At 39.8% G+C, this 14,961-nt stretch overlaps 1 protein-coding gene across 1 annotated transcript; it reads right to left on the bottom strand.

Moving 5' to 3' along the window:
* Positions 1–2,135: 2,135 nt before the first annotated feature.
* Positions 2,136–9,735, bottom strand: dazl (deleted in azoospermia-like; the record flags this gene model as incomplete). Its single annotated transcript, XM_080442659.1, has 8 exons — positions 2,136–2,180; positions 3,071–3,121; positions 3,704–3,790; positions 6,724–6,854; positions 7,700–7,766; positions 7,854–7,905; positions 8,155–8,246; positions 9,652–9,735. 8 exons carry the CDS (start codon positions 9,733–9,735, stop codon positions 2,136–2,138), a joined length of 609 nt encoding a protein of 202 aa, XP_080298785.1.
* Between the last annotated feature and the right edge of the window lie 5,226 nt (positions 9,736–14,961).

The following is a 14,961-nucleotide window of genomic DNA, read 5'->3' as shown; positions in this document are numbered from 1 at the left end:
CTTGACAGCCCATTCATTCTAACAGAAAAGTCAGATCTGATTGTATTAAACAACGTTAAACAAGCCAACATTGCAGCTGTACGGAAAGCTTGGACTATCCTCTTTGTATCTGCCAAATTCTTGTTTCATAATAATCCACCATAGACATGTTATGAGCTACTTTCTGTCAATAAATTCCATCCAGGTGATTATTTTTCTAAGTGTTCGAGTTTGGAAGCGCTCGTTGGAAATCACTCAATGGTCCTGGAATTGAAAACGAGTGCTTCCAAACTCTGACACTTACAAAAATGTATTGACAGAAAGTAGCTCAAAACATGACTACGGTGTTTTTTAATGAAAAAAAAACTTGGCAGATACAAAGACGATAATCCAAGCTTTCCGTACAGCTGCGATGTTGTTGAGTTTAACATTGTTTAATACAATCAGATCAGACTTTTTTGTTTGGATGAATGGGCCGTCAAGGGTTGATATTACAACTAGATGCCAGATAGCAAAAATAGCATCTAAGAGTTGCTTGCGGCTAGGACGAAGCATGAATTTAACTATTTACAATACAAAGTTGGCCCTTCTAAATGTGTTAATATGAAAACGTAAAGACTCAAGTGCAAATATAACAATATGTCAACCTTTTATAAACAGTAAAATGCTTATCGTAAAACCATGGTGACAACGTTAAATCAAAAAGAAAAGTGCGAACATTAGAAACAAAATTACTTATTTTAAGTGAACTTCAAAGTGCAAAACAAACAAATGAGAAACAAGAAATTAGGTCGTTTTTTTTTTAAGTGAAGATCTGACTTTAAAAAAAAAAATCAGAACAAATTATCAGCTAGAACATACTACTTCAATACTTAATTGGCAAAGTGGTGGTAAAGGCTCTTTTCCACAGTAGTCCATTAGGGCAAATGATGTATAAAACGTGGACCAACAGCCAATTGTGAAAACGTACAGTGATTTTCCTAATACAGTGTGACCTAATACATTCTTTTGTAGGAGACCTAATACATTCTTTTGGTAGGAGACCTAATACATTCTTTTGGTAGGAGAAACACCAGTTGCAAAAAACACTATCAGTGCATTGTGAAAGACTATTTGGTATTGCATAAATTTGACCAAGATTAAGATCAGTTTGACACCGGTGGCAAAAGGCATAAGCTGCCATCACAGCATCACTACTACAGTAAATATAATTAATACTTCTATGTACAGTACGGAGAGCTCTCGCAGAGGACAGGAAAAACCCAAGACAACCCACATTTAAAAGAAGAATTCCAACATGAATACTAAAATGTCAAATACAAATTAAATACAAAAGTGAGCTTTAAAAGTCTCTTTTCCCATTTGGGATAATTTGCCACAAAGAAAAGAAGGAGGAAAAGAAAGTGACCCGTCCATTAGACTGCATGCTCAGGGAGACGATACCCCCGTGTCTCTCTTCCCTGCCCCCTTGTGGCCATGGGTTTTAAAAGGGCTTCGAACCGTGACAGTTGATAGACGTGGGTAAAGTGCACGGCACACACCGCCCACCCCGCATCTGTGTGTTGAGACGTGGTCTCACAAGCCAAGGAGGAGGAGGGGGAAGGAAGACGGGTCTCCGGAAATCCAAAAATGCCACGGTTATATCCACTTCTCGATCCACGACTCAATGAAGCCATTCCTGTTGGAGGAGCAAGTGAGGACAGAGAGAATACAAACAAAGCACATAGTGCTTAAGACTTTTCCATTTTTGTCCTCTCTACCTACCTACCTATTCATCCATCCATCATATACGCACATGGGAATATACGTGTACATGCATATGTACACGTATATGCTCATGTGCATATCAATAAGAGGAGATTAGTCAATAGGAGACTCAGATGTATTGGCTTAGGAATGTGACAAAAACTAAAAACTCTCCATGTATTCAAGGCTTCATAGGGTGTGTAATTGATAGAAAATAAGTACTTTTTTGGGTGAACTACTCTTTTAAGCCTAATTTATAATTCATCGGATGACGCTGTCAGCCGAGGGAAGATTTCTTTGCAACATCATCATTGTACAGTGAGTAGTAAGAGCGCAAGGTGATGGTGGACAACAGGACAACAGGGACTGGGTTAGTACTCTACCTGGCAGAGGGGTCAGTGGTCTACGGACTACAGCAGAGTCAGCACAGTCTGAACTCCACAGTCCGCATAGTTCTGCAAAACATAATAAAATGAGGGTGTCAACATACAGAAACTGTGATCCCAAAAATATGTAGTCAGTTAATCATGCTGAGCAACTATGCTTAATTAGGGTTTAACTGGGGAGGTTAAACCATACAACAAAAGAAAAAAACAATGCAAATATTTAATTTAAATATTGTGTTATGCAATATTGCAGATGCCTGGTTGAGAGTTTATGGTCAATGCAAAAATGCAGGCCCTAGTGTGAAACCATTTGAGATGCTCTGCTCCAGGCAACACAAGGACAGTACAGATGGTCAACCAATGCCATCTAGTGGCCATGCCATGAGTAATGCAGGCTAAACACAGCTGATGATATTTGGAATAAAAATGTGAGTTACCTTTTTCAATACACTTTGAAATACTGAGCACACGACTGAATACAAGACACTTGGATTATACAGTGAGAGTTTTGATAACATATTTTTTATATAGTTTTGCTGTTCTTGGACAATTATTAAGTTCAACTAGTCACTTATTTTCTTAGTTTTTGGAGTCTTCATTCATTCACCACCATTCACAAATGGAGAGTGGAGAGTTTCACAGATGCAGTGGGGAAAGCAGTACTGCAGCAAAAAATGAAATTTCTGTAAAATGTGGGTTTATGTAGGCCTACTCTGTATGAAATAATTACCTAATTTATGTACATGCTGGTAATGGGCGGGTGCAGATCTACAATATATATATCAGAGAAATCATTTATTTGAGCCGGTGGATTATCTATACAAGCAGATTTGGGTGACATCAGAGCCGATCCGCGCATCTCTACCGCATAGGCAAAACTCGCATAATTGCACTTGGCTACTGCCCAAACTTGCGTCACTTTTGGGATTACTACTGTTACCTATATAGTGAAGAGTTACCTGATTGATGAGCCGTGTCCTCGGTTCTTCTGGCCAGTGAGGTGCAGCGTACTGTGGGGGACAGAGGGAGGGCGTCAAAGGTCAGACAGATAAAAACACAGACTCATTTGACATGCTTATATGTGCACAGGGAGGGGCCACTGGGTGGAGGTGGTGTGTAAACCAGTCTAGGGCAGGGGTTCTCATACTTTTTATGTGCTATTAAACCAGTATGTGCGCCACCTGCAAGACCAGGAGAATAGCTAGGATCTATGAGTATGAGTGTGACCAAATGTCTGCTCAATGATAGAAAGGGGTCAAATCCTGTAAAATCAGGACTTTTACTTTTCAAGGAGCTTTAGGTTTAGGATGAGAGTAGGAATTAAGATTGATTGTTCAATTCAAATTGAACTGCCAATGGAAATCAGTCAAGGGTCCTCTAGTCCAATCTACGCCAAATGCTTTGAAAACCAATTACATCCCCACCCCGATATGAAAGACCGCTCTAAAGATTTGGTTCTGCAATAAATAAACTATTTTTTTCCTGTTTCCTCACAGTTATAGCAACAAAAGCTGTGAGATTGTTCTCAGTCTCGATTGAGCAAAGGATTTAGAGACGTAAAGTGTATGCTTGTGTTCACCGTGTGTGTGTACCTGGAGATTGTAGGCGTTTTGTGCATAGCTCGGCGCATAGCTCATGGGCATCTGTGGGATCATGACCGGAAGGCTAGGAAAGTAGGGCTAAGGAAAGGAGAAACATCAACATCTCTGTGTGGGGATCAAGCAGTGTTTTATGTGGCGAGCTGTTGTTGCTGAGCAGATGTTGGGAGATCACAGCGACCACCTCCCCATCCATCATCTTTCAGAGAGGACTAGAGGTCACAGCGATAATGGCAAAAAAAAAAAACACTTGGCTGGTTTCAAGTAGAGGAATCCACAAACAATATTCTCTGAATAGCTCACAGATTTCAACGTCAGATCAGATTCAGTTGATTTGTCCCTTGGATGCACTGTTCAGGTAGAGTACATATGAAAATCGTAAACTGGGAAGTTCTACTAAATAAAAACAATTATGATAAGAATGCAATAACGACTATGAAACGACCATAATAGGGCACCGACTCTGTCCTGAATTACATGCATCCTTATTTAGTATCACTGGTGACACGGAACCCAACATTACACAACTATATGTCAATATGTCTGCCATGAAAAAGGCCTACTGGCTGGAAATTATATTTTTAGTCTTTAGTCTTTTTAGTTTTATATTTTAGTCTTTATATTTTGGAAGGCCATGTAAAGATCTATTTGCTGCCTGACAACTAGGACTAGCGTAGCTGGAACCAGTGAGTCTGACCAAGGGATGGGATGCAACAGAAGCTGATTGGTTGGAACAATTGGGGAGCACTGAGACAAAACAAAACAGCTCGTAAAATCAGACAATTTGTAACTAGAAAAAGAATAACAAAATATTTCATATTTTCCTGTCAATTAGATAAAGTGCTACTGATTTTATGTATTGAATGGGCAAAGGAAAATCAGTCTATCTTTTGTAATATGACTCCTTTAAGAGGTGTGGCTAGTAGCATGATTACGGATCACTTAAGCCCCATTTTGAAATTTCTAGGATTTTATAAAAAACAAAATTATATATAATTTTTTTATAATTGATGAAATCGATTAGTTTGATTAACTGTTGCACCCCTAATTCTAATGCGATCTGCCGGTCCTGAGCAATGAAGTCCTAACCAGCTTGTCCTAAACAGATGAGTCTGATTCTAAAGGTCAGACAGAGTCTCGAGTGGGTGAATCAAATGCATTAGACAACTGAAGCAAATGAACATCGTGGCTCAAAAAGTCTCCCTAAATATTTTCACCTGAAAGATCTAGTCTCTTTGAGCAGCACATTTGGTGAAACGCTTTGAATAGCAGTAAAAGTTTATATCATTGAACTTTGACCCAATTTGGACAATGATCATTTAACTGATTCCACTGAAATGTACTATTTAAACATTCACATCCTAGAAACTAAACATGCACATTTAATCATGTCTTTAAATCCAGAACACCACTTTACAGAAAATGTGCTCGGCAGACAGGGACGCCGGCTTTTGTGCGTGGCCATGGGGGCTGAACTTGACCACCACTCGCCCCCTCGCCCCCCCCCCCCCCTTCCCCCCCTCCACCCACTGCGCCGCGGGCATCTACGCGCGCGAAGTGCGCGCGATTTTTTTTGCTTAATTAATTCATTAAATGACCATAAAACAACACTCTACCCATCCTTCAGTGTGTCCCATCCTCAAATGTTTTACTTAAATAAAAGTACTTATTTTAGTAGTAGCCTATAGTTACTTCTACTCCACTACATATAGACAAATATTGTACTTTTACTCCACTACAATTATTTGATAACTTTATTTACTATAGTTACTTTGTAGATTTTGATTATTATTACAAAACCACTTATACAGTATATATACTTTGGCAATTTGAAAATAGCAGATTTGCGACGCGTTGTGAGCTTGTAGATCTGCTATTTTCAAAGAATTTGTATACATTTTACACGTTTGAAAACTTGTGAAATAGGACCTTCTGCATAATGAGTACTTTTACTTTTGGTACTTTAAATACATTTTGATACCAATACTTTTCTACTTTTACTCAAGTACATTTTGAATACCTTACTTTTACTTGTAATAGAGTATTTTTACACCGCAGAATTGATACTTTTGTTTAAGTAAAACATTTTAGTAGCCTACTTTTTCCACCACTGGTATTCAGTGCATGCAGTGAGTGACTGTTAGTGCACACAGGACGAGGGAGTCGAGGGACACAGCATAGCGACCCTTCATTTCAATAAGGGCAGACGGCAGAGCCAAAACCTGCAGAACATGTTTAGCACAGCCATGGCCATGGTTCACGCGTCATGGTGCCGAGTCCCCGCCCCTGGTCTAAAGTCGTGTTCGATTTTTTCACATTGCCACTCGAGCCGCAATAGCCCCGCCCCCCCCGCCGCGAGCCGTTTCTCTGTCTGGGCTATTGTTCTAGGTGTCAACGGCGCGTTAACACCTATCTGCGCCCCGCTATAGTAATGGTAATGGTAGTGGTACTGTAAGTTTGAGCCTGACATCTGAGATTCATTCATTCATGACCAATTGAGCGTGGGGGCGCTAGCCCCGAAGGCCCCGCGTCATCGGCGCCCCTGTCGGCAGAGCACAGATCAAGGTGGCATTTTGTCTACAAGGTGTTGCAGTGCTCCTGGCCACGTCCCCTTTTGGACAATATTCTGTAGCATCATGATCACAGTCACACATATGACTAATTAATCAGTTTGTTCTGGGCCCCTGATAATCTTTTTTTGGAAAGTACTGTATAGTGTTATATGCTGTCTTGTGACAGGTTATGTCCCCTTTTGACAAATTTTGGTGAAAAGTTAATCAGTTCTTCCTTGGCCCAGAACCAACCGTTTCATCAATGTATGTGAAAATCCGCAGCACAGATCGTTTGTCATGCACAGGCAGTTTTAGCTTATTAATCATACTGTATGTTGCCAGTGTGTCACCCACAATGACGTGCCCATATTCACCCCTCTAGGTTCTCTCCAAATATTATCAAATATAAGCGTATCAATTTTAGAGCGGTTACTTATAGCGTGCCGAGTGTATGGTGTGTACCTGACTGTAACCCCCGACCATAGGCGAGGGTGGAGCCACACCCCCTCCCATAGGAGAGCAGCAGCTGCAGTAGATGTACTGGGGTGGGCTCATCCAAGAAGACTGGCGATACAGACGTGACAGCATGGAACCTGGTGCCAAAACAGGACAAAATAGCATATAGATACATGGATTTGCAAAATACTGCATACAAATACTCGCTCTTGATTACCAATGCCTTGTCCTCTTCCTTTCTTTCATTATTTTAACCGTTTGTTATTTTCATTTTCTTCCCCATTTTAGATACCGGCAGTTCCCCCTGTGTGTACTGTGGTCCCTGTCGCTGCAACTGTTGGGAGTGTAAGGAGTGGGAGAGTCTAGACAACCACGTCTCCTCCGATACACAAGGGAGTCCCCAGACGCTTCCTTTCACCTGAAAGTGAGTATTTTCACCGGGAAAATATATTGCGTGCAGAGATTCACACAATCTTGCCCAGTTCCCCTCCCCACTCCAGAGTTACCCTGAACAACCAGTAGGAGTTAGTGCAGTGCAGTGACAAGGACACAATTCCCTACTGGCTTTCCTCCCGTGAACACACAGACAATTGTGTTTGTTGAAGCGTCCAGCCAAGCCAGAGGCACTGCTGCTGGGAAGCTAACGTAGGCCTCTGTGGTGGGCTACTGTTTTACTTCAAAACCACCCAGACGAAATAAGTCATGTACCGACACTGAGCTTTTTCCCAGGTTTTTTTTTTTTAATAGTTGTATTATTTTTCGCTTGGGGAATTATGAATAATAAAGCTTTATCTTAAGACATATGCTTAGATCTCAAATCTTGCAAATAAGCCACCAGAAAACAGACAATATGCTCAGTGTTAAAATCTGCAGGTTTGCAAACCAAATTCTGCTGTCGACCTTTAAATAAAATGCCAAATTGTTTGGGGAAGATCAAATAAAGAGACTGATGTCCACATTAAGATTTCAGTAATGTACATACGAGAGGTCCTCTCTTTCATGATGGCAGGGCCCAGCTTGAGTTTCCTTCCATTAAAATTAACCGGTTGCTGTGGTAAAGAGTATACAGAGCAGGTGTTAGAACTTACAAACAAACCAAACAGTAACTCCAGAGGGATACTGTAAGTGATACTTACCTCAGCAATCTTTGGGATGTCGACATCTTCGTCAAAGTATACAAACCCATATCTTGAGAAAGAGACCAACAATTTCACATCAGTGCTGATAGAAATCTAATGAAATAAATAACTGAAGGATATACTAACACACACAGCTTTAATAAATCACATCATTTATTTTATGTAATTGTTAACATTACTTTATCCTTAATTCTTTCTGTTGCATGCATGGCCAAAACTGTCTTTATCTTTCAGCATTCCGATTGTCAGGTATTTATTCAGCCCCAATTCTTTGGCGCATGCAAAATGTAATGCTCACCCTTTGAAGGGCCCTCCACGGTAAGCGATAAGTTTAACCTCCCTGATCAGGCCGAACTTTTGGAAGAAGTCACGGATTTCCTGTTCTTCCACCTGAAAATACCACAAATTAACAAATACATAATACATTATAAGCAGGTTAACTGAAGGCAGCAAAACCTGTAGTTTAACTGTCAAAGTATCAAGTATGATGAAGCATCCTTAGCATCCCCACATTTGGTGAAAATAGCTGATCTACAAACTTGTGTCGTGAGCTTGCAGATCGACTATTTTCTGCAAAGAGATTTGCTACAGAGAGAAAAATAGAGCCCTAGGGGACCCTGATCAACTAAATATATAGAGCAGGGGTCAGCAAGTAGGTCTGGCCTCAGGCTTAATGTTTTCTAAGCCAGTGGTTCTCAAACTTTTTCATGTCAAGGACCCCCAAAATGATATATTTGGCCGCGGACCCCCATGTCAAAATATTTTGTTTCAGGGACCACCCCAGAAGCAAAGATTTGAGTTTCAAATGTTCGCTTTAAAAAACCCATTCTAAGATTCGCACAATTTTTCACGATTTTTTAATAGCCAAAGTATAAAAAGTTAAAGTGGTTAAAATTATTGTGACGCTATATTAACACATTTTGCTGGGGACCCCCTGTAACCCCCCCCCCCCCTTTCCCCAAGGACCCCTGGGGGTCCCCGGACCCCACTTTGACAACCAATGTTCTAAGCCATTAGATGGTGGGCCATTACTCAATAAATGGCAAATTTAGGACCTGGAACTTGCAACAAACAACCTTATATACAAGAATAGCTATATTGTTAAAAGTTTATAAATAAAGACGTGTGTGGTATTGGTATAACAATTGATAGAAATGCATGTGGAATCAAATGTTACAGGTACACACAGAAATGCATATGTACTCCTTTTTGTGCAGGCCTCATCCTTGGATGTGGCACTTAAGAGGATATTTAGTTCATCAAAAGGTTTCAAAAGAACATTTTATCTGGAGACAGAGAGTCATACTCATTTTCAAAAAAGAGCTCTTTCATGACTCAAGGTCTCTTAGAAAAGAGAGAAACAATGTATAGTTTTTCATCCAAAAGTCTCAAGAGGAAAGTTGACAGTGAAAACATAACATTCAAAGAATGGAAAATGGAACTATTTGTTCATCCGACCACCCCGTTTCATCAATCCAAAGCTATTGCTGTCCATATCTTACCTGGACTGTCAGTCAGCTGTTATTTACAAAATCATTTGCCGGATCAGTTATTACCGCTGGTGGGCCAGTTCTGGCCCACGGGCCTACCACTGATATAGTCTTAAGTGGGTAATTATCCCATCAACAGCAAGATCGCATGTTTAATCCCTACAACGATACAGTTTATCCTGTTGAAGTGCCCTTGAGTAATAGACACTGAACCCCTGCTGTTATGTTGTTCCAGATCAAATCTTCAGCTTATCTACGTAACTCAAATGTAAAGACACCATCCACACACATCAGATCCAACCCACCTTTGGATTGATTACGTTAATCCCTCCGACAAACAGTGTGTTGGGGGTCAGCTTGCCCTCAGGTAGAATGAAGCCGTTCGACATCTTCACTGAAGGTGAAGTCTGATAGCGATAGCGACCTCTTTGACTCTGGATTCGGAAGGCATTAAAATAAGAACAATGAAGTGAGTCAAGTGACTGTTGGCAAAAGAAAGAGTGGCACTTAAATTCTTTTATATTTGACAGCAGAATATATTCTACCAATTCCATTAGTAGCTTACATCCATTAGCAAAATGACATTCAAGGGCATATATATCCCTATTGTCAGCCAACAAGTTCACAAGTATTACATCTAAAGGGGAATACTAATCTATCTAGCCATATACATTTCATTTAGTAGAACTCAGTGGTGGGAAAAGTACATTTTTTTTAATTAAGTAAAAGTATGAATACAGCAATGTAGAAACACTTGGACTAAAATTCAGATAATCAATTTACTTGAGTAAAAGTACTCATTATGCAGAATGTCAGAATGTACAAAATGATTTAAAATCTTTTGAAAATAGAAGATCTACAAGCTCACAACACGTTGAGCTTGTAGATCGTAAAAGATAGAAAAAGTTTAAATAGGCCTAAGTTGTTAATATGTTTTGTAATAATGATCCAAATCTACAACGTAACTATAAGTTAAGTTTTCTAATAATTGTAGTGGAGTAAAAAGTACAATATTTGACTCTGAGATGTAATGGAGTAAAAGTAAAAGTATAAAAAATTGGAAATACTCCAGTAAAGTAAAAGTACGGTACCTCAAAATTGTACTTCAGTAAGTACTCTCCACCACTGGTAGAACTTAACTGAACCTACCATGCACCAAAACAGAAAACTATGCATGCAGCTTCAATACAAAACCATGAGAAGAGAATGTATGGGCAAGGATGCATTGTCTAGTATAACTATTAGGGCCCAGTGGGGTTTTCTAAGGATAACGTTAAAAGATACGCGATTCGTCTAAAAATGAATAAGCGACAACCAAAACATTCACGTAATTTAGATATATCCCATCTGTAAAGTGGTGGAAAAAGAACTCAAATGTTTTACTTTAAGTAAAAGTATCACTACTGCAACGTAGAAATACTCTGCTACAAGTAAAAGTCCGGAATTCAAAATTACAAAAGTATTGGTATCAACATGTAAGTTTAAGTTGTCAAATATTTTGAAAATAGCAGATATAGTAAAAAAAAAAAAAACTCAAAATTGTACTTAAGTATAGTACTTGAGTAAATGTACTTCGTTACTTTACACCACTGCATCTGTGTCCACAGAAATCAAGTTGGAAAATGTAGTTAATTGTCAGATTTCTGGCCTTTAGGACCAGTGTTCACAAAATATGATCACAAATCAGTCAAATAAGATGCATTAGAGTTATATTTTCGAACAACATTCATGCTAAATCGCAATAAAGTGGCAGGATGAGGTACATCTCATTTCCCCCGCGTTTTTTTTTAGCATGATTTATAATCCATCGTACGGCGGTGTCTCTCGTCAAAAAGAGCAGATCTACAAGCTCACCATGCGTCTGGATGCCAGGAGTTCTGCGCTTGTAGATCTGACACTTTTGCCGAGCGACACCCTCGTACGAACGAAACATAAATCAGGCCTTTTAGCACTTGATTGGAAGCCAATCCTCCTAATCTGATTGATTGATTGACTGTACTTTATTTAGTAAGACATGAGAACAACAGTACATGGAAGTACAAATTCACAAGGTCTACTAAACTGGAAGACTCATTAAGCACTGAGCTGTGTTTAAGATGAGATCCCCATGCACACAAATCATGATGACATATAAGAGACAGACATACACACCACTAACCAAACAAAACCATATACATCGGCTAAATTCACCTTTAATACGGTATAAAACATGGCCAAACGGATGTTTTGTAACTTTATGCCATCTTTTTACATGAAACATGTAACTACAGTGAGCTCAGAAGTGATCGAGTCTACGATCGTTCACAACGCCGAACAAAACATGCCAATGTCGACCGATCGTCATCTATCATCGATCAATCGAGCCGAAACATGACGTGCATGCTGTGATCAGCGTAAAAGTGTTAAAAGAGTGTCACTTACCATTCTTAATTTAAAATGGAAAGTGATTAAAACAACAAATTGGCAAGAAGACACTGACTGCAACACGGCCTCCGCTGACCCCTGAACTCAACTGAAGTCTGAACAGGACTGAATGCTGATGGACAGCTCAGAGCCACGCCCATAGCAAGATGATGCTCTCTGCACCTGCACAGAGTGTAGAAGAGAGAGTAAAGTCACGCTTTGATCTCGCGTCATTCTCGCCGCTATAGTTCCAAACATTGGAACTATCTTATTGAGATAGGCAGAGCACTTCCGCATTCCATTCTTACAATGGGAGTTAACACAAGTATCATGACTCTCTTATACGGCTCTGCACCTGCACAGCAAGTAACTCTGGGGAACTTTTAGGCCACAGATTTGTGAGACAAGACATTCAGCACCTAACAAGCAGTGGTGGAAAAAGTACTCACCTTTTTTTTACTTAACTACTGCAATGTAGAAATATTCTGTTGCAAGTAAAAGTCTGGAATTCTAAATTTACTTGAGTAAAAGTACAAAAGTATTGGTATCAAAATGTACTTAAAGTACCAAAAGTAGAAAGTACTCATTTTGCAGAATGTCCCATTTCAAGTTTTCAACTGTACAAAAAAATCATTTGAAAATAGCAGATCTACAAGCTCACAATATAGCAACGCATTATGAGCTTTATCGGATATTTTCCAATAGCCAAAGTTTAAATTAGTTTGTTGTGTAATAATAATCCAAATTGTAGTGGAGTAAAAGTACAATATTTGACTATGAGATGTAGTGGAGTAAAAGCAAAAATATAAAAAATTGAAAATGCTTCAGTAAAGTAAAAGTAACTCACAATTTTACTTAAGTACAGTACTTGAGTACATGTAGTTACTTCCCACCACTGGCTAATAGCTTACCTTGCATTTAATGTGACTGTAAGGTCAAGGAAGACTATGTAAGGAAAGGTCAGATACGTCACGTTCTACTGGGAGGCAAACTGGAGCCGAAAGACTGATGGAAACTAATAAGCATTGAAGTCAGTGAGAGCCGGGTGGATGAATAAACTCTTTGGATGATTGCAACCTTCTTTGTCAAATAATCGGTTCAGGCTTCAGGGAAATAAAAGAGGACATGGCAGCCCTTCCCTCCAAGTGAAAGGCAGCAGACCTTGTTCTGCTCTGCTGTTTCTGAAGATAGCCACTAGGTGGTAGTAAGGGCAAGCCCATATGTCAGAAATGTCTATTTTGTACACAAATCAGCAAACTGTGCTTAGGGCCTTCACAGTATCTCTCCAGTTGCACATAATTGATGGAGTTGGTTTGTAGGATCTGATGGCATGGTAGTGAATCTGAGGATTTTATAGTGTAGACTGGGGTCCCATAGTTAAAATCATAGCAAAGGGGGGTCCGTGGCCTAATGCATATCAAACTAGGGGTCCTTGTAATAAAAAAAAAATTGACAATCACTGCTCTATGGTAATGTACATTGAATATCATTAATTATATCTATCAAATGTGAACTTGATGGTAATTTCTCTCATTAACGTTTGATAGACACCTTTAAATTGATAGCGCCTTAACTGTATGTATGATGTGGAGTTATGATTCCTGCATGTGAATATCAACACCAGGACAACCCTTGTCTCAGAGGACTATGACTGGTATGTGTATGGTTGGATATCTTTTCCCCCATTTTTTCTTTTCTTTTCTTTTCTTCTCTTTCTTTCCTTTCTGTTATTTGAAGCACTTTGTAATTGTGTGTTTAAAAGGTACTACACAAATAAACTTTCAGCCTACATACTTTTTTATGATGAAGATTACTCAGATGCTATACTGTGAGCCATCCTGGCAAAAAAATACCATGATGGCTCAAATCAAATGCCATCTTCCACCCTCGATAGCACTGGCTATTCCGCCAGCAAACAAACAGACTGTTGGAGAACAGGCCAGTTCCACGGATGATCATTGCCAATGTGATTTTCATCAGCAAATCTGCAACTGACTGACACACAGCACAGCACAGCACAGACCACCCTTCCACCCAGGTCATCATGCATGCTGGCAGCTCCAGCAGTGGCACAACATCCCTCTCTGACACTACCCAGTGCCCCTTAAAAGCAGCTTAGGTAACAACCAAAATCAAGAAGATTGCTTCTAGCTTCTTTTTTAGATAAAGTAATTGCATTCCGTAGGACAAACGCTGAACCATTTATTTTGTTTGGCATTTACCCTTGAGGCGCTGCTACTGTATCTTTGGCATTTATCCTTGAGTAAAGCCCACAGAAATGTGTCCCTGAAACCCTTGCAAAAGCAATTTAACCAACTGTGATATGTATTAATCCATAATCCACGACTTTCATCTCAATTGAATTTCAGAACAGTGGACCCTGGTGGCTTTTTATGATGGTAATTATAGGTTTAAAGAAGCTGTCTTTAAAGGCACACAAATCTTAACAGACAAGATGAATTAGTCTGGGTAGTGGGATAGCTACTGTAGGTTATGCATGCAAATGAATCTGGACTGTTCTGGTATTACCCGCATTTGTGTGCCCATTTAAACTATAGGCTACAGCCAGCTGAGACTCATTTGTCAAAACAAAAAAAAAACATTTTTTGCTGATTTTTTGTTTTAAAACAGCCGTTAAAGTTGGTGATGGAAAATGCACTGTTGCCTGTGTGTGCACTTGGGTTTGGGGAACGGAAATGCAAAAGCACTCAGCTGTAAAATTGTGGTTTGACAGATGATGACGTTTTCGCTGCACTCTCCACCAAGAGTGCGCAAAAACAGTCCATACTATATGGACCATATAGCCTGATGTATAGATAGTTGTACTAGTGTGTGTATGGCGTATGCTTTGTGAGCTTCTGCTATTTTCGGCACGGGACACGGTCGTACGACAGAATATAACTGAGGCGTATGGCTGAAGAAGAAGCACCGTCACGGACGGGGGGGAGACTGACACAATAAAAGGCGGTTGTTTGGTTATACTTTATTAGCTGAACTTGGAACGACGACGACGACGAAGGAAACATAGTTCATAGCTAGTTGAAATTTCAATGTCCTGAACGCAAGCGCACACGCACATGCGACTGCTAGTCAAGCTGTGAAGCAGCCTGGCACTTTCCCGTTTACCGTTACATGTGGTTATTAAAGCAGCGGCAAACTACATAACGGTGCGCACTTGTGAGGTTAGGCACGTCCGTTACTACGTTTCCTGA

The sequence above is a fragment of the Gymnoscopelus braueri genome, assembly GCF_963280865.1.
Source record: "Gymnoscopelus braueri genome assembly, chromosome: 11".
NCBI classification, from domain to species: domain Eukaryota; kingdom Metazoa; phylum Chordata; class Actinopteri; order Myctophiformes; family Myctophidae; genus Gymnoscopelus; species Gymnoscopelus braueri.
Note: the sequence above shows the minus strand (reverse complement) of the source record. Positions and strands in the feature narration are given on the sequence as shown.